This window comes from Oncorhynchus tshawytscha, linkage group LG12 (assembly GCF_018296145.1).
Source record: "Oncorhynchus tshawytscha isolate Ot180627B linkage group LG12, Otsh_v2.0, whole genome shotgun sequence".
Taxonomy (NCBI): Eukaryota; Metazoa; Chordata; class Actinopteri; order Salmoniformes; family Salmonidae; genus Oncorhynchus; species Oncorhynchus tshawytscha.
The window spans coordinates 66870274-66889522 of NC_056440.1; the positions used below are offsets into that span (position 1 = coordinate 66870274).

Below are 19249 nucleotides of genomic sequence, written 5' to 3' on the forward strand. Positions count from 1 at the left end.
AGCACTGGCCCGATTTTTGACAAAACTTGGATTAATGGTGCATCTTGCCATAGAGATCTGGTATTTACAAAATTACACCGATTGGCCCAATGCAGGAGTTTATAGTAATTAACTGAATTGTTAGTCACACACAATATCTCAATTGGCCCAAGGGGGGGCACTGCATAATTCGTGGGAACGACATGTTTACCGTTGCCTTGTTAATTTATTTTAATTTTTATATGGATAGAATCCTAATGGCTGAAGTAATATTATCTTCACAAAATGTGTGTGTGTGTGTGTGTGTGTATGTGTGCGTGCGTGCGTGCATGCACAGGGAAGGAAGAGGTGCGTGGGTCTTCATCACCTTGTATCTGGTAGCAGCAGCAGACTGACAAGTTGAGGTTTCCAGTTCAGTCAGTGTAGTGTTTTTTTTTAGCCACACAGTGGCAGAAGCTACACAGTGAAAAGATCAATGCTGTATGTCTGATGTACAGTATGTCTAATGGGAAATAAGAGATACACATTTTTTGCAGTCAATAGTTGGTGTTACAAAGAGAGCATTTTCTCTAACCTTGACCCTTTCCTAACCTTAACCTAATTATTCTAACATGCTACGTTAATTCTCCTAAACTGCTGCATAAGTTCTCCTTACCTGTTACAAAACAGTCACATTCAACAAATTCACTATAAATTCAACACAAATAGCTGTCCCTGAGCAGTGCAACTGCTTGTGGGGCCACACACCTCTATATCGATTGTTCCTTGAATTTAAAAAAAAATGTTTCCCCCCAATTCATATATTCATTGACATTTCACAGTGGAATCTACTGTAGTGATGTACTGTATTCAGTACTGAAATCATATAATATTAAATCAGGGTACAGGGATATTTCTAAAACTCTGTCCAAGACAAATGTATTATTGTCAATACATGGTATTGTATTGTACAAAGCCATGAGTGCATGGAACTCCCTTCCATCTTATATATCGCAAGTGAACAACAAACCTGGTTTCAAAAAAACAAATTAAGCAACACCTTACGGCACAACGCCTCTCCCCCAAGTGACCTACTTGTTGTTTGTATGTACTGACATGTATGTGTAACTGATAGATGCACACACACAACATGTTAATGTTTTCAAATGTATGTAAATTGTAAAGTATTTTGTCTGTAATGTCTTTTTCGTTATATGTCGGACCCCAGTAAGACTAGCTGCCGCCATTGGCGTCATCTAATGGGATCCTAATAAATAAAACATATTCACTTATAGGCTAACTTGATATTGAAAAGTGGCTTTGTTTGTCGCTGTTGAATTTAATTGCACTTTAATTGTTGTTTTCAACATATTTAAGCGGCCCTATCAAATAAAAGCAAACCGGATTTGTTGCGCTAGTGAGGTAGGAGGGACTAGTACTTGCCTGCGCCTGACGTAAGCGGTTGTAGACAAGCGGTGAAAGGCGGTTGTGAAGGTACTGCCATAAACAGAGCGCAGACTGCGCCTTTAAGAAGTGCAAATCGAAACAGTAAAGCATTCGCGGTGTCAATGTACTAACAATGAATTTAATCGATATGGTCTTGATACAACTCTTGCTGTTGTTTAATTGCTTATGGAATATTAAAGGTAAGTTTTGGCATTCTGATTCATACAGCAAGGGAAGTGGTTCATCGCTAGCTAGCTCGCTAATCGGATTGAGAAAATGGTAGCAAGCGAGCTAGGCTAGCAGCGTTAACGTTACCTAGCTGGGAGGGGTGCAGCTCCTGTTTTTGTACATTTATGGTTCCGCTAGGACTACATCGAGAGAGCGAGCCTACGAAAGGTCCACCGAAGTGAAATAAGAATGTAACTGTGGTGGATATTTTTCTTAAGACATTCTCAACTATCTAGACTAATGTTTACCAAAAGTTATATAGTATCAACATACTAGTCCCCATTACTGCAGTTTCAGTCACGCACTGTTAGTTCTGAGAATCAAGTACAGTGGTTCCCAAACTTGAAATGGGGTCCCCTGAGAATATGTGATGTTAACAAACAAATGAACTTTTTATTTGATCTTCAACTGGGTATAGAAGATAACTTGTTAGTGTCGACTAAGACCTATTACACTATTAGAATATGCTTTCATAGTTCTGGACATCCGGCAGAACCTACAGCCGAGTAAATATGAACACACAGCATTAACTAATGTTAAGGATATACTTTTTCCAAATGGGGTCCTCTGTATTAGAGATCGACCGATTATGATTTCTCAATGCCGATGCCGGTTATTGGAGGACCAAAAAAAGCAGATGTTGATTTTTATATATTTGTAACAATGACAATTACAACAATACTGAATGAACGATGAACACTTTTATTTTAACTTAATATAATGCATCAATAAACTCTATTTAGTAACAAATAAATAATGAAACATGTTCAATTTTGTTTAAATAATGCAAAAACAAAGTGTTGAAGAAGAAAGTAAAAGTGCAATATGTGCCATGTAAAAAAAGCTAACGTTTAAAATCCTTGCTCAGAACATGAGAATATATGAAAGCTGGTGGTTCCTTTTAACATGAGTCTTCAATATTCCCAGGTAAGAAGTTTTACGTTGTAGTTATTATAGGACTATTTCTCTCTATACCATTTGTATTTCATATACCTTCGACTACTGGATGTTCTAATAGGTACTTTAGTATTGCCAGCCTAATCTCGGGAGCTGATAGGCTTGAAGTCATAAACAGCGCAATGCTTGAAGCATTGCGAAGAGCTGCTGGCACACGCAGTAAAGTGCTGTTTGAATGAATGCTTACGAGCCTGCCGCTGCTTACCATCGCTCAGTCAGACTGCTCTATCAAATCATAGACTTAGTTATAACATAATAACACACAGAAATACGAGCCTTACGTCATATGGTAAAATCCAGAAACGATCATTTTGAAAACAAAAGTTTTTTTCTTTCAGTGAAATACAGAACCGTTCTGTGTTTTATCTAATGGGTGGCATCCATAAGTCTAAATATTGTTGTTATATTGCACAACCTTCAATGTTATGTCATAATTACGTAAAATTCTGGCAAATTAGTTCGCAATGAGCCAGGCTGCCCAAACTGTTGCATATACCCTGACTCTACGTGCAATGAACGCAAGAGAAGTGACACAATTTCCCTAGTTAATATTGCCTGCTAACATGAATTTCTTTTAACTAAATATGCAGGTTTAAAAATATATATTTCTGTGTATTGATTTTAAGAAAAGGCATTGATGTTTATGGTAGGTACATTCGTGCAACGATTGTGCTTTTTTCGCAAATGCGCTTTTGTTAAATCATCCCCCGTTTGACGAAGTTGGCTGTCTTTGTTAGGAAGAAATAGTCTTCACACAGTTTGCAACGAGCCAGGTGGCCCAAACTGCTGCATATACATTGACTGTTGCACAGAACGCAAGAGAAGTGACACAATTTCCCTAGTTAAAAGAAATGCATGTTAGCAGGCAATATTAACTAAATATGCAGGTTTAAAAATATATACTTATGTATTGATTTTAAGAAAGGTGTTGATGTTTATGGTTAAGTACACATTGCTTTTTTTCCGCGAATGGGCTTGTTAAATCACCCGTTTGGCAAAGTAGGCTGTGATTCAATGATAAATTAACAGGCACCGCATCGATTATATGCAACGCAGGACAAGCTAGATAAACTACACATGGTTGATGATATTACTAGTTTATCTAGTGATTATGTTTGATGGTTTTTTATAAGATACATTTACATTTTAAGCACCTTACCTTGGCTCCTTGCTACACTCGCATAACAGTCAGCCTGCCACGCAGTCTCCTCATGGAGTGCAATGTAATCGGCCATGATCGGTGTCCAAAAATGCATCTGGCAGGCTGACTCATATGAAAATTTGAAACTGGCCCTAATTAATCGGCTATTACGATTAATCGGTCGACCTCTACTATGTATATTCTAGTGTCAATTTAGGGTCTTGTGCAGTAAACGTTTGGGAACCCCTGGTCTAGTAGCAAGTTGATTTGTGTAGATTTTTGCTGCCAAAGTGATTACATGCTAATGTACAGAATTTGCAAGCTATTTTGACAGAAAGGAAAAAGCTAATCATACATTGTGACTTGGTAAATTACATTTGTCATTCTCATGATGTGCCCAACTCACTGACTTTTCTTTCTGTATTTTATATGTACACAGCCTAGCTAGAGCTCTATGGCTCTGATGCAAATATGACTTTATTTCTATGGTAGACTATAATTAGTTAGTGATCTGTATTTTAAAAATTCTAAGCTAATTTTGAATTCATTCAGCACTTAAGACGACCTGAAAACATGACACATGGACAGGATGTCCCCTGTGATGCAGTAGCATGCATTAGAATAGACTTTCACTGACCCATGTAGGCTATTTCATAAACATGCCATCAAACATTTGACTTCATCATTATTCTTCACACTGTTAAGGTCCCACTCCATCTGGGTCTGACTACTGCTGAGTTGACTATACGCCTCATCTGTCTGACATCGAATGCATTTTTCATTTCCCTCTCCTGTTTGCCATGGGCTAAAATACATATGCAGGGTCTGTTTTTTTTCTTACCTGCTCTGACAGTCTGTTTTTTCGTGTATGTGAACAAAGTGAGTAATTGATATGCCTGAAGCTGCTGTGGGCCTTGTGTTCCCCTGAGCATTGAGCTCCTCTGCAATTCCTAACTGGTGTCCTGTTTGTTTGTTCAACGATGGAAACAGAAACATTCCACTGCAGATTAAGTGTTTCAGAGACTGCTCGGTCTGATTTAAATGATCAGGACTTGGATTTAATTTGAGCCTCAAATTGTTATTGTGTTGTAAAATCCCCATATTGAAATTACTAGTGCATAATTTATCATCCTAATTAATTATTTTGTTTGTTGATTCCACTTGAGAACTCTCATTAGCTGATAAAGTAGAATGAACCATGTTTCATGGCTCTCCTCGGTGAGCTAATATTCCCACTCATTTGCATTAATCATGGGTGTTTGTTGACTTATATTATTCATGATGGCCAAGTTTGAGCCTTTCATTTGCCTATTTGACTTTTAGTGCAGTAATGACTCCAATCCATTCAAGGGACTGGGACATATGCTCAAATTCTAATACTTTAAAGTACATCCTTCCTCCCTGTCTTCAGCTGACCTTAGGATGATAACTCTTCTGATGTGGATTGATTCGTGAAGCAACTCAATGTTAGCCATATTGGTTTTACCTACCATGTCTGGTCACGGTTCACTTGAAGGGCGTAAAGAATAAATAAATAAATGCTTTAAACAATGCCTTCAGCATCGAATTGGTTCATCCGACATGGGCCAGATGTTGAGTTGGGTCAGATAGTCATTTTGATGTCAGAGCTGTCAGACTAATTGCAGAACTAAACAGAGCAGCTGCAGAGCTCTGTGTGAGGCACATGTTCCCTCCCTGGTGTGTCCTTGAGAGCGTTTGCTGCCAACTGAGAGCGTGTGAGCAGAGAGGATGCCACCTAGACTCCGTGATGGCTCACCACGATGTTTGCTGTCTGTGGAAAAGGGGATATGAGCCAGCCAGACTGGAACTCAAAGGTTTACTGAGGAAACAGAGTTCTCTTAGAGGACCATGACAATGTTCTTTCATAAACTAAGAAGATAAGTCCGCCAATGTCCAATCCAAATGCAATTTTAAAAGTACAGATTTGTATTCAAAGGAAGAGTTTGGGATTAAATTGGTCACCACTATAGCAATTCATGTCCTCTAGGCTTAGGCTATATGCTCAGAACCTCAGATCGTTGTACACTGAGTGTACAAAACATTAGGAACACCCTCATAATATTGTGTTGCATGGACTTTTATAAGGTGTCAAGCTTTCCACAGGGATGCTTTCCACAGTGGCTGGGTGGCCTTTGGGGGGTGGACCATTCTTGATACACGCGTGACAACCCTTAACACACTCGAACCAGTGCGTGCGCCTGCACCTACTACCATACCCCGTTCAAATGCACTTAAATCCCTCTGAATAGCATACATACACAATCCTTGTCTCAAGGCTTAAAAATCCTTCTTCATCCGGTGTCCTCCCCTTCATCAACACCGATTTGAAGTGGATTTAACAAGTGACATCAATAAGGGATCATAACTTTCAGCTAGATTCACCTGGTCGTTCTATGTCATGGAAAGAGCAAGTGTTCCTAATGTTTTGTACACTGTGTATAATCTTATACATTTTACTGGGAAGGCAAATTATATTATCAGGATTTGGGTTCTAATCTATAATTCAATGCTAGATGCCACATGCAGATTAGTAATGAATGTAAGAGATGTTGTCTTAACCATAGATTTGATTCATGGGTGGATATTAATGATTTGTTAGGGTTTGTGGTAACAGATTCTTCCCTTTTGACTCATGTTTCCAGAGTTGAACATTAATTATTCATAGAGGGAAAGCAGGAGATCTGACTAATCTGTTCAGTACCAGCTAAACATTTTTAGCTGGTACTGATCCAAAAGCCATAATTTCTAAAGAGGAAGTAGAGAAGGCAACCATGTTAATTAAACTAGTAACATCCCTATGTTCCAACGGATCATATTCTCTTCACCTGTTGAGATGCTGTCTTTTCACTTGCGCTGTGGGACTCCACACACCGGCTTCATTATCTCCCATTCTGCTGTTTCACACAGACATTACATGGGGTGTGTGACTTCCCCGTACATGTGAATGTATTGGAGAGCATTTGCCAAGAGAAGATTAGAAGATGTCAGTGAGACTCTGAGAGAGAGACTAAAAGAATAGAGAATAGAGAATAAAAGAGTGTTTTAGAGCCATCAGGAGTCCTGTGCTTTGGTAGTACACAGTGGCTTGTCAGGGAGGCATAGCAAAGCCTTTCAGAATGTGGGGTTGTGGGAAAATATGTAATCCTGAATTCTATTTCCCCTCACATATCCAAACAATTTCAATGAGTCTCCACGATTGACATTGTTATAAAAACACTTGATATTGTGTTTTGTTAGTTTGAAGCATACAGAGCAGCATTCTAGTATATTCACATTCAGAAAGCCAAATATTATTGACCATATTCAAGATGTGCAATGTCAGTGTCAGAAATGCAGAGGGGCTTTGTGCATTTTTGCCCCTAGATTTTCCAAATTTGCCCCTGAGAGCTCTTGATGGAAAAAGCTGCTGCAATCTTTTCAAAACAAGTCAACAGGGGCAAAATATGCCCCTAACTTTAGATTTTTTTTTCTCCATTGGTACCACACTTCATACAGAATGTGTCCACAAAGGATTCTCCTTGACTCATCCAATCAGATAAAGTGCACTCTGCTGGCAACTATCCTTTTCCATGGAACATCCATTTCCATGTTCCAGGTGTTGCCTAATATCCAGGCTATAAACAAATAGGCCCTATGTACGAAATGCAGGGAAGTTTGTCTAGTGGTGGTATAGTATTGATACCCAAGGCAATATGACACTTCTTCACCTTAGAGGAAATGTGATTCACACAATAGATTTTTTTTGCTCAACTAATTTAAACCTCTGAATAAGGCACGATTAACCCACAGCTGTATGTTATCATACTCCTACTGTAGTGCATGTAGGGTTAGAACATTCAATAAAGACACTCCCGCTCTCAGCTGTTAATAGTGTGTGGTTCTGCAATAGTGTAAACTCAGTGACATGATGGGCGGAGCTGTTTCCGTTCTGTTCCATCCCAGGGTGAGCAGACAGAGTCGTGTGTGTGTGCACCACAAACATTCACTGTAATATTAAAACATTGGTCATGACAGGAAATGGATGCTTGTCTGTGTTTGTGAAAGGTTGAAAAACACAGGGAGGGAGTAAAGAGAAGAAAAACAAGACCTTTTGATGTAATGTCACTGCTATTGTGATGTCATAGGGTTCCTGGTTGACATGTTGACCTCAGCAATATTGATACTGAATGGTTTTTGTGTTGAGGTATTTGTGTTTATTTTGTTAATGTCTTCACATTTTCAAACAGTCCATTTAGTAAGGCCCGCGTCCATAGAGACACATACCAGCTCTATTGGTAGTACAGTACTGCACCTGTCGACGACACAAGTTGTTCAGCTCACACTCCATTCTTACATGTATTAAACATATCGTAAGCGTGTGTGGCAAGCTTACAATGATGGCAAAAAAACATTTGAGAGTGCGCTGACCCTGGTGCTAGAGGGGGTATGCAGCTGGAGGTTGAATGTTTTGAAGGTGTACTTGACTATAAAATGTTTGGGAACCACTGTACTAGTCAAATTAGGCCTAGGCCCTCTGAAGACAGCATCAAGCAACGATTCAGGAAGCTGAAACATGTAGCCAAGCCTGAACAATCAATAAGGATTACCAGTGATGTTTTACTGACAGGGACCTACCTACTTACCAGTCATTGCTTATCGGACTCACCACATTGGTTTGTTGAAGCACCATTTCCTCTGTTGTTTTCTTTTGTAGGGAAACTGTGAAATGGTTGGCTAGTTTGTTCATTCTGATACTTGTGACATGGTGCCTGACATTTGTATTTCTATAATGACTGTGTTCTCACATTCCCTGTCAGTTTGTTTTTCTGGCTTTATTCAGAGTGCATGGTTCTACCGCTAGTGTTTTGACTTGCCAATCAGTTTCCTGAAAGACTATAGTAAACTAACATTGACCTGAAAATGGTTCCTGTGTTAAATCGTGTTCCAGTGTCAAATCACTATTCCTTTCACAGCGATATCTCTTTCAGCTGGGAGCTGTAAGCAAGCATCACATTCAGTTCTGACTTCATTATCAGTAGGCTCTTTGCTTGTTAACACAGACTACTAACTTGCCCTGCCTCTTGTTTCTTTGCTCTCTGCATCATATTCAAGTGGATGTTGAGCAGTAAGACTAGAATGAAGAAATCTACTCAAAACCGCAATGTTTTTGTGTGTGTGGGCCTAGTCTAGTTATAATTTTGTGCTAAGCCCTCAGCACAGAAACATGCCTTCGCATCACAATCTCCTTTGGCCGTGACTTTCCACAGTAGGCTAACCTAGTTCTATGTGCAGACATTGTGCTGCGTGAGCCATACATAATATCTGCTTCGTAATTATTTTAGCATTACATGAGCAATGGACCCCACACCCTGTACAGTAGTTCAGAGGAACTTATTCTAAGCATGCATGGAATGAGGAGGAACATTGTACCTAGCTACTAATGATGAGGGAAAAATACATAGTTACAATTGTGCTTTGTTTTCCTCCTGCGGGCAGCGTTAGCTAGAGACAGCTGGCTGTCCCTGCTCCAAAACTCAGGTATTTTCCATCCCATCTTTAAAATAAGAAATGGTGAGCCAACATGTTTTCAGCACTTTTTTTATTTCCCCGACTGATCAAAACTAATTTTCTCGTGTTCTGTCTATCTGAAGCAGACATAATGTGAGCAATATGTTTGGAACATGAAATCACAGTATAGAATCGCAATCCATATCGTATCGGCACCAAAGTATCGCGCTAATATCATATTGTGTGGTCCCTGGCAATTCCCAGCCTTACTAGCTACATGATGCTTTTGTATTTCAGACCGCTGCCTTGACAATTGCCCATACAGGACTGCGGCTCCCAGACCCAAAAGCGTGTTTCTCCAAAAACATCTGCTGTCACCACTACCCATCGGATTAGTAGCTTCTCAGCGGTTAAAGGCTGCAGCTAGCCACAGGGACCACTGGACAGTGGACATGGCATTGGTCCACACCACAACAGTACCCACCAATGCCATGTTATTTGCATCCCTCGGTAGTCAATGGCTGGATGTCTTGTCAGGGATGTAGACTAGTGGTTTACCCATCACTCAGTGTTGTGGTATGGTGCAATAGCAACCAGGAGAACAGGTGGTGGAGCCCTGAGCTCTCTAGCCTGTCAAACAACCTGCCTTTACACAGCATGCTAATGTACGTGGAGGGTGACTCATCATGACCCAAGCTGTTTCCACTTCCTCTGTTCCTTTCAATGGGTTCTATCTGGCCTGTCAAACTTGGCACCTCTGTGAGTGAGGATGAAGACTTCACTTAAATACTATTGACTAAGCCTACAGTATGAAGCCCACAGGCACTACTTGTCATTGACTGCTCTGGCAATTTGGACTAGCAGGTGCATTCCAGCAGGATACAAATAAGGAGTAGCCAACATTTTCTCTTGCAAATTTGTGTTAGTCCTTTACCCTGCCAACTAATTCAAAGTCAGTGACTACTTGCAACACTTCAAATGGATTGACTAGGCAAACAACATTATTGTATCCGCTAGGCATAGGCCTATATTGTTTGGGGCAGCAGGTAAGCTAGTCGTTAGAGCGTTGGGCCAGTAACCGAAAGGTTGCTAGATCAAATCCCCGAGCTGACGAGGTAAAAATCTGTCGTTCTGCCCCTGAACAAGGCAGTTAATCCACTGTTCATAGGCCGTCTTTGTAAATAAGAATTTGTTCTTAACTGACTTGCCTAGTTAAATAAAGGTAAAATAAAAAATGTAAATTAAAAAAAACATCTCGATTTGAATATTCCAGAGTGTTTTACATGAACTTTTTGTGGCTAGATAAGGGAGGAAATTATGTTAATGATTGACTTGCTAGTTATCACTTCAAATTTTTTTTTTTATGTAATGAAAACACTTCCTTATGCTGCCATATAGAGCACTGGGGTCACAGTCCTCACATGCCTGCAGTGACCCTGCACACAGATGTGGTGTGATAGGGAAAGGAAAATACGAGGCAAGGCTTGTGCCATAGAAACAGTCGTACATTCCTCCAATGGGTTTTCTCAATGAAAAAATCCATGGATCCACTGGAGTCGTATGTGGTCTGACAACTGAAGGGACTGTGTTGTGCCTGCCATACTCCATCTCCAACCAACAGCCTTCGAGTTGACCTTTACCCCGTTGATTCAGTTTGTCGTGGGCAGCTTTGGCTGCTGTAGGCTGGGTTAGTGGGTTTGTACATAACATTCTAAATATTTCCCTTTTAGGACAGAGGTTTAACAACAGATGATGAGTATCACTGAAAGGCATATCCCCTGAAACTACATTGTACCAATAGAGGGAAAAATACATCCCATTGTCATGAAGTTTAAGATATCTGGGTTTTGTTGAACTGTGACTAAATCTACTTTGTTGCAACTTCGGTTCTTAAACTTTCAGTGTTGCAAATACTAGGGCTGTGATACCAATATTTTTCCCATGACAAAAATGAAAACACACGAAGCAGACAAACCTCTTTGGTCTTTTAACAATCTGCTGTGTTTAAGATGTGTGCTACAGTTTGGAAATTAAATAAATGTGACTCTGGATGATAACCTAATGATGTTTGTTTCCAACATTTAGGGCTGTTATCCTAAAGTTCAACCCTCATGTTTTTGTTTACTTGCCATGGTACTAACAAGTATCACCATACTGGTATCATGCCGGCCCTAGCAATTATTCAGAACAAATATTCAAACGAGAACTAACCTTGTTCTTTTAACCAAACATTTCAATTCAACTAAAGGCTGTTTTGCATAATAGTGTTGTCAATATTTTGTGTATCACTTCTCAAACACCAGCCCTTGCCAAATTGAGCCATATATAATGAACTGTCTCTTTAGTCAAATAATTGCATTTCTCTCTTGTCTATTCTGCTTTATTCCACTGGTGTTGCATGTTAATAGGCTGTATGGGACAATGCATAGGCGATGTAATGCCCATGTATGGGGGTTGATGGAGCCAATCTGAGCGTGCTCTATTTTATTTCATACAAGGCCCCTCTGTTTCCTGATTGATTAATCTTCTTCCCTTATTCTCACATTAAAAAGCCCACCAGCTCCTGTGTTTCTGTCCATCAGTGTGCCACACTAGACTGCTACTGTCATTAGTCTATTTGTTGGGGGAGGGCTAAGAAAAGCTAGTGTAAATCTCTGAATATTTTCTCCCTGACTCATTCATGAACATGTCATGGTAGGCCGGGTGTGGCCCCTGCTTGTTGAAGAGTTTTTACTCCCACACACTAGGGCCACCAGGACAATACAATTGCTGTGTTTTACTGTGAGACCATTACCCCAGCAGCACTGTATGAGCTCCTCTCTTTAGGTAAGCACGGAGTGTCCCCTTCATATCAAACACAGCATTCGCTGATGACCATACATTTGTAATGGTGTTTTTAAACTAGCGTCTCAGGTAGTAGGCTAACGCATCAACAGCTGTGAGAATCTCAATATCTTTTAAACTTGTTTTTTTGTATGGCGATTAAGTAGTCTCCCTGCTCATGACGTTATAGACGGGTTGGTTGTTTAGCAACACAACCGACGCTTGGGCAACTGTGGGGAAAGACCGACAGGGTTGGCTTAGATTGTTAACAGCATATAAACTATATTTAGTCTCCAAGGAAAAACAGGAAGCAAGGAAAGCACTGGGGATATACAGAGAGGCTGGTACAAAAATGGTATTAGTTTACTGTATGTGTTAAAAGAAATTTAGTCTGTGTCCGTTAAGACACAGACTACATTTATTTTAACACGTACAGTAAGCTAATACAATTTTTACATAAATTAAAACAAACACCTTTGCACAATTGTTTCTCAAATACATTGTTACAGTTGTTGGTTAGCTAGCAAATTTGAGCTATATTAGCATAGACGTGACATCAGTAAAAACACCTCAAAACAAGACATGGTATCAAGATAAAACTAGCTTGAAAGAGCAAACTATGATTCCCACTCGGCAGCTTCTTGTCATTTTTGCTAGCTATCTGGCCGTCCAGAAAAACAACATGGCCTTCTGCCCCATTGAAGCGTGCCCATTATTTGCATGACGTTGCCAGCTAACCAGTCTACAACCAGCTAGCAGGTGGACTGCTAAAACAGCAACTCATTTGGCTCTTATCCTCAGGTGTGTTCGACTGTTCGCATCTGACCGTTCTTTTAAAGCGTTTGTTGACTAGGAGTGGACTAATGATAACGCTTGGCGGATGAGCTGTTCTGAGCGGCGGTGTCTCGCGCTCCAGCTTGTGTGTAAGCCTGTTTAGCGTGGTAGAGAATTGAGCCGCTGCTCTGGTGTCGCTGTAAGAGCCAGTCCCTCCCTGGCCGTGCTCCGTCTTCATTACCCAGAGTTGTGTGGAGGCACACTGTCAGAGAGTGCTCTTTAGCATCTGTGTCACAGCGCTTTAATGAAATTGATGGCCTATGTCTAAATCTGAGCCGGTCTTCATGCAGCTGAGCTCTCCTCTCAGGATTATGCTTTGCCTCCACAGTTCTCTCCACTGTCACACTTAGCCATACTCTTGACTTCCTGCAAACTGAGGGCTTCATCAGCGGAGAGCTTGGAGACTGGGTAGATGTGCTCATTAAACTTTTTTAGGCACTGTCTTGACATTCTCTTGTGTTAATGTTAGGCATTTCTCTTTCACAAAAGGCATTTGTTTTTCACAAGTGGCAACATCCCTCCTTTTTAAGAATAATCTTTTTGCTGTTTTGCCTTCAGCTGTATATTCATCTAATCTCCTCAGATCCTCTTCTAGTCTACAGACGCATTCTGGAGGTAGGAGGAAAATCGAATGTGGAAAAAGGATTATTCTTCCCAGATGAAATGGTCTGCTGTCAACACTCTCCCTTCATAGAAAAGCATTGTTCCTTTGCCACACTGTTGTGCTTAAAGTGTTTTTGTGTTCTAGTCTAGCAGATGTGAATATTCTTTTTTTTCTCCCTCAATATTTCTTGAGCCCTTTTCAAATGTTTTAAACGTTCTCAACTCTAGTACACAGCTGTCAGGGAAGAGGCTGTATTTTCCACCTAAGGAGCCCCTCGGTGTGAAGTGGGATCATGTTCCCACCAATGGGAAGCTCTGGAGACACCAGACTGGACACACAGTCTAGCCCTACTGTCCGGACTGACTAGTGAGAGGAGCAGTTTGAACATTTGCCCAGTGTTGCCAAGCTGTCTGGGCAGAGGAATATTCTCAGCTAGCATCAGCCAGTATAGTAGACAGTCTCAATAAGGCTCTAACACTGCAACCAGCCAGCATAGCATCAGTCAGCCAACAGCTGAGCTACATATGAGCAGGAGCCAGTGTGCTGTCACTATGGGACTAGCTTTAATTTGAACCTGAAAAAGAACTGAATGAATAAGTGATGGCTGCTTCCATCCCGTGCTGATTGCTAAAAGTGTGACCGTTGCATCTAAAAGCTCTTTAAAAGCCTCCTGTTTCTACATTAATGTCCCCTCACTTTCCTGAAAAAGTAACAGCACAGTGACAGACCCCCAGGAGAGAGGGGTAGCCTCATGTGGAATCGCAATGCATGTCAGTGTCCCTCGCTTAACGAGCAGCATTTATCCCCTAGCCAGAACTAGATAAGTGGAGAGTTTTATCACAGCCAAGCAGGTGGAGGCAGGGGCTGTGCCGCTGCTGCCTCCGGGAGAAAACTCCTAACGCCGCTGATGACTACAAAGTTTTTAGTGATTCCTCCTTTCTTTTCTCTGTGCAGGTTTGCTTTGCTCAAACCGTGAAGGAGTTTTTCTCAATCATTTCAACCACAATCACTAAGGAGAATTCAAAGGAACGGGAAATCTCTAGCTTCTGATCTAGGCTATATGCCTATAGGCTAAACATACACATACTTAGGTAGTACAACTGTTGGTGTGCACAAAGTCTTTGTCAAGGTTGCTCATAAGGCAAGGCAATCTAGAAAGTAAACTCCCTTACCTCAGAGTGGAAGATAGCTTTTTGTTCTAGTGGTATGGTTTACTCTGGAGTAGGGCTGTCCCTGACTTAAAAAAAGAAAATGTGTCTAAAACTTGAAATGGTGCCATGTTTACTGGTTGCTCAGGACATAAAGGGGAAGTTGGATGAGTGGAATACATTTGATTAGTTGTGGAAAATACTGCAAATAAAGAAACAGAAGGTAAGGAGCAAGCCCTGCATGCATATTATGTGTGCCAAACAGGTGCTGTTAGATAGCTTTCTGACTGTTTGGAACAATGTAAACACTAATTAAATGATAAGCATAGTCAATTTGGTATATATATTTTTAAGCCTTTTATTCCAGCGGTCGACTAAATTGGGTCAGCCGTACTCTGGAGCATGGTGTACTAATGACCAGGTTTTGATAGCAGTTGGTTACATAATGGTGCTACTCCTCAGCTTTATTGAAGAGTATGTAAGCCTTTTTCATGTCTTAGTCGTGACAGACTTTCAGCATGCTTATAGAGAAGACCACTCAACATGTACTGCAATGACACAAATGACTGATGATTGGTGGAAATAAATTGATAAGAATGTCAAATCAAATGGATTGGTCACGTACCCATGGTTAGCAGATGTTGTGAGTGTAGTGAAATGTTTGTGCATCAAGTTCTGACAGTGCAGTAATATCTAACATCTAATATCTATCTGACCTATTGGGGCGGTATGTAAATTGAAGTGGGTCTAGGGTGACAGGTAAGGTGGAGGTGATATGATCCTTGACTAGTCTCTCAAAGCACTTGTGACAGAAGTGAGTGCTATGGGGCGATAGTCATTTAGTTCAGTTACCTTTGCCTTCTTGGTTACAGGAACAATGGTGGTCATCTTGAAGCATGTGGGGACAGCAGACTGGGATAGGGAGATATTGAATATGTCCCTATCTGGTCTGTGCATGCTCTGAGGACGCGGCTAGGGATGCCATCTGGGCCGGGGCCCTGCGAGGGTTAACACGTTTTAAATGTCTTACTCACATCGGAGAAGGAGAGCCCACAGTCCTTGGTAGCCGGCCGTGTCTGTGGCACTGTATAAAAATGATTTTGTTGGCATTTACATATATCCCCATTACCAGTAAAACATCATCAAAACCTATTTCTTTCACTTACTTGCTGTGCTGTTTTCGTTGTTCAGTAGTTAAATTCTCAACCAGGATTTCATCATACGTGTCAAGCAGTGAAGTTTCAGCTCTGTCTGTCCGTGGCCTCTCTTGCTCAGTGCGCACTGTCACTGTGTCCATTTCCATCTTGTCCAGCTGTGTATGTAACATTTCACGTAAACCCTGTTTCTTGTCTGCATCGAAGTTGCAGGCCCTATGCCTAGCATCGAGCATGGTGGCGACACAGTAAAGAGGCTCAGAGAGAATGCCACTGAATTGCTTGTTCACAGCCTCGAGTACTTTTGTAAGTTTTAACCCCACGGTCTGTGTTGGCAGTTTTGTTGAGCAGGAGTTTCAATGCCATGACAGAGGGGTATCACGTCTGCTGCAGACACGGTTGATGAGATTATTTATCCAGTCAGTTGTTCGAATGGAGCTAGCTAGTGTGTTCATGTTTCAAACATGTGCTGGTTGTCCTACCGCTGATGCCATTTGAGAACATTCTTGAGCATGTGCTGTCAGGCTCATGAGGCTGACATCGCTGGTCCAAATGTCAGTCGTGAAGCAAATGGCAGTGACGCCCATAGCAAGTAGCTCATGGATGTGCGTTTCAACAATACTGTGTAACTCCGGTAGGGCAACACCTGAAGAATACTGTCTACTTGATAGTGTGTACCAGGGCTCAAGGTGCTCGACCAATCGGTGAAAGACAACCGAGAACGGTTGCTTGTCAAGGGCAATGAATTCCATTATCTTGGTGTTTAATGGATTTCCTCTTTCGAGTTGTCTCGCTGAAATGTTCTTCCTCTTTCAAATGACTGCTCCACTTGAACGTGTTTTGTAGTTGGAAGTGTGCGCTTAGTATTTTTCTGCTTTTGTTCTGTGTAGCACTGTATTTTTCATGTCGTCATGTCATCTAGCTACGTTATATAGGTATGCACGTCATCTAGCTACGTTATATAGGTATGCACGTCATCTAGCTACGTTATATAGGTATGCACGTCATCTAGCTACGTTATATAGCTATGCACGTCATCTAGCTACGTTATATAGCTATGCACGTCATCTAGCTACGTTATATAGCTATGCACGTCATCTAGCTACGTTATATAGCTATGCATGTCATCTAGCTACGTTATATAGCTATGCACGTCATCTAGCTACGTTATATAGGTAGGGCATGTCAGCTTTGACATCGGTTTGCACATCGGTGTTAAACTAGACATCGGGCCGACGCTGGCATTTTTAGCTAATATTGTCCGATTTCCAATATGCTCACCGATATATATCGTGCATCCCTACCTCTCCCACGTGACCTACTTGTGTGTTTGTACTGACATATGTAACTGATAATGCGCACACACACTACATGTTAATGTTCTTAAATTTATGTAAATTGTGAAGTCTTTTTCCTGTAATGTATTTTTTGTTATGCATCGGACCCCAGTAAGACTAGCTGTCACCATTGGCGACTGATAACGGGGATCCTAATAAATCAAATCAAGTTACTAATCTCTGCTTAATCACCTTTGAGGGTTTTCACACTCTCAGGTTGACTTTTTGTGAGAAGTGTTTCCCACAGTTCACAGCTCAAATTGCAGTGTTTTACAGTACAAAGAAGGAAGGAAACTTTAAGAAATCTAGCTGTTCATTTGGTTTGCTAACTTTCTAGCTACGTGGCTATATTTCAATATCAAGCTTATTTTCTTACAGCAGAGATATTCATACAGCCCAACCCTACGCATGGCATACATCGTCCAATGAAATGCTTACTTGCAGGTTCCTTCTTGACAATGCAAAAACAATTAGGAATAATAACAGATAAAAAGACGAAGATAAAGTAAATGGCTCAGCAGAATACATATTTTAGCATAAGTATAATACAGGAAGGCACAATTTTATAGTCCAATATTTACACGTGTTATGGGTAAGGTGGTCCGTGTATAAACTGAACAGTATAATAAGAGTCTGCAGCAGCCGTTGTGATGTTTGTGGCATGAATGTGTATGTGTGATAAGGTGCGGAGAATTGGGGCAGGTGGTAGGTCCAGTTCAAGTGCTGAGCAGTCTGATGGCTTGTAGATACCAACAGTCTCAAGGACAGTTTCTATCAGACCTCATGCTCCAATACTGTCTGCCCGGTGATGAGGGAGAGAGCAGCTCGTGGCTGAGGTGTGTGATGTTGCATGTCTTACTCAGGCACGTTTTTTTATGTAGATGTCCTGGAGCATAGTCCCAGTGACGTACTCATCCATCTTCACCACCCGCTGGAGGGCCTTGTGGACGGAGCAATTCGTGTACCTGGCCGTGATGCAAACGGTCCGGATGCTCTCAATGGTGCAGCGGTAGTATTTGGAGATGACCCAGGGCAGCATGCCAAATTTCTTCAGCCCCTTAGGAATCAGAGACTCTGTTATGCCCTCTTGACATGAATGGTGTTGGTCCGTGACAAGTCCTCAGTGATGTGGAAGCCAAGGAACATAAAAATCCTGACTCTCTACTGCAGTCCCGTTGATTTGGATTGGGGTATGTTCCCTCCTCTGCTTCCTGAAGTTAACAATCAGCTCTTTTGTTTTGCTGATGTGGAGGGAGAGGTTGTTGTCATGACACCACAATGCTAGGTCACTTACCTCCTCCCTATAGGCTGACTCATCGTTGTTGTTTATCAGGCCTACAACCGTGGTGTAGTCAGCAAACTTTATGATGGAGTTTGTGTCGTGTAAAGCCAACATGAATGAGGCTATGTAATGTTTTTGAACCTTTTTTCACAGTACATCACATTTAAAGTGCTCTGGTGATTACATTTTTTATTTTTTTGTAAACTTCTGGAATTGGAAGGGAAACAAAAAATCTCTGAAGTTTGACAAATGGCAATTTTTCTGTGTTGGCGGAGTTTCTCTGCTGTAATGTGTTTCTGGGAGCAGGGGGAGGGAAGATGAGACTGGGGCTGGGGATTGGATCACATCAGTGTAGAGATGCCTGGAACCCCTGCTAGGAGCTGGAAATGATAAGAATGGTGTTTGTCAGATAATAAAGTGGTCTGAGTCAGCAGGAGGCAGACTAAAGTGTGTCTAGCTAGCTGCTCTTGATGGGAATCACTCTAGGTCCCTATGATGGGAATCACTCTAGGTCCCTATGATGGGAAGGAGAATGGGGATATATTTTGCAGCACACTGCAGTCTTTTGCTTATCATCTACTCAACTTGTGGAAGGTTTTTTTTTTTTCTTTTTTCTCCCCAGCATTTCAACACAATCTCTTATGTTGGAATGGGAAAAGTGAATGAAGCAAATATATACCATTTGGCCTCTATAGTATTATAGTATCTTGTGGGCCCAGGTGTCCTTCAAAAGTGAAGCTATTCTTAGTCCCAAAAACAGTGCTTGAGGAAGTAACATCTTTATCCAAGGAAGGATGAAATGGAAAACACACACACACACACACACACA

At 41.2% G+C, this 19249-nt stretch overlaps 1 protein-coding gene across 1 annotated transcript in view; it reads left to right on the plus strand.

The window, feature by feature from the left end:
- Positions 1–1458: 1458 nt before the first annotated feature.
- The window catches only part of adam10a (ADAM metallopeptidase domain 10a), an 80955-nt gene continuing 63164 nt past the window's right edge, over positions 1459–19249 (plus strand). Inside the window, exon 1 of the mRNA XM_024440257.2 lies at positions 1459–1604. Within this exon, the coding sequence (XP_024296025.2) occupies positions 1538–1604 (67 nt within the window). The 5' untranslated portion in view covers positions 1459–1537. The remainder of the gene's footprint in view (positions 1605–19249) is intronic.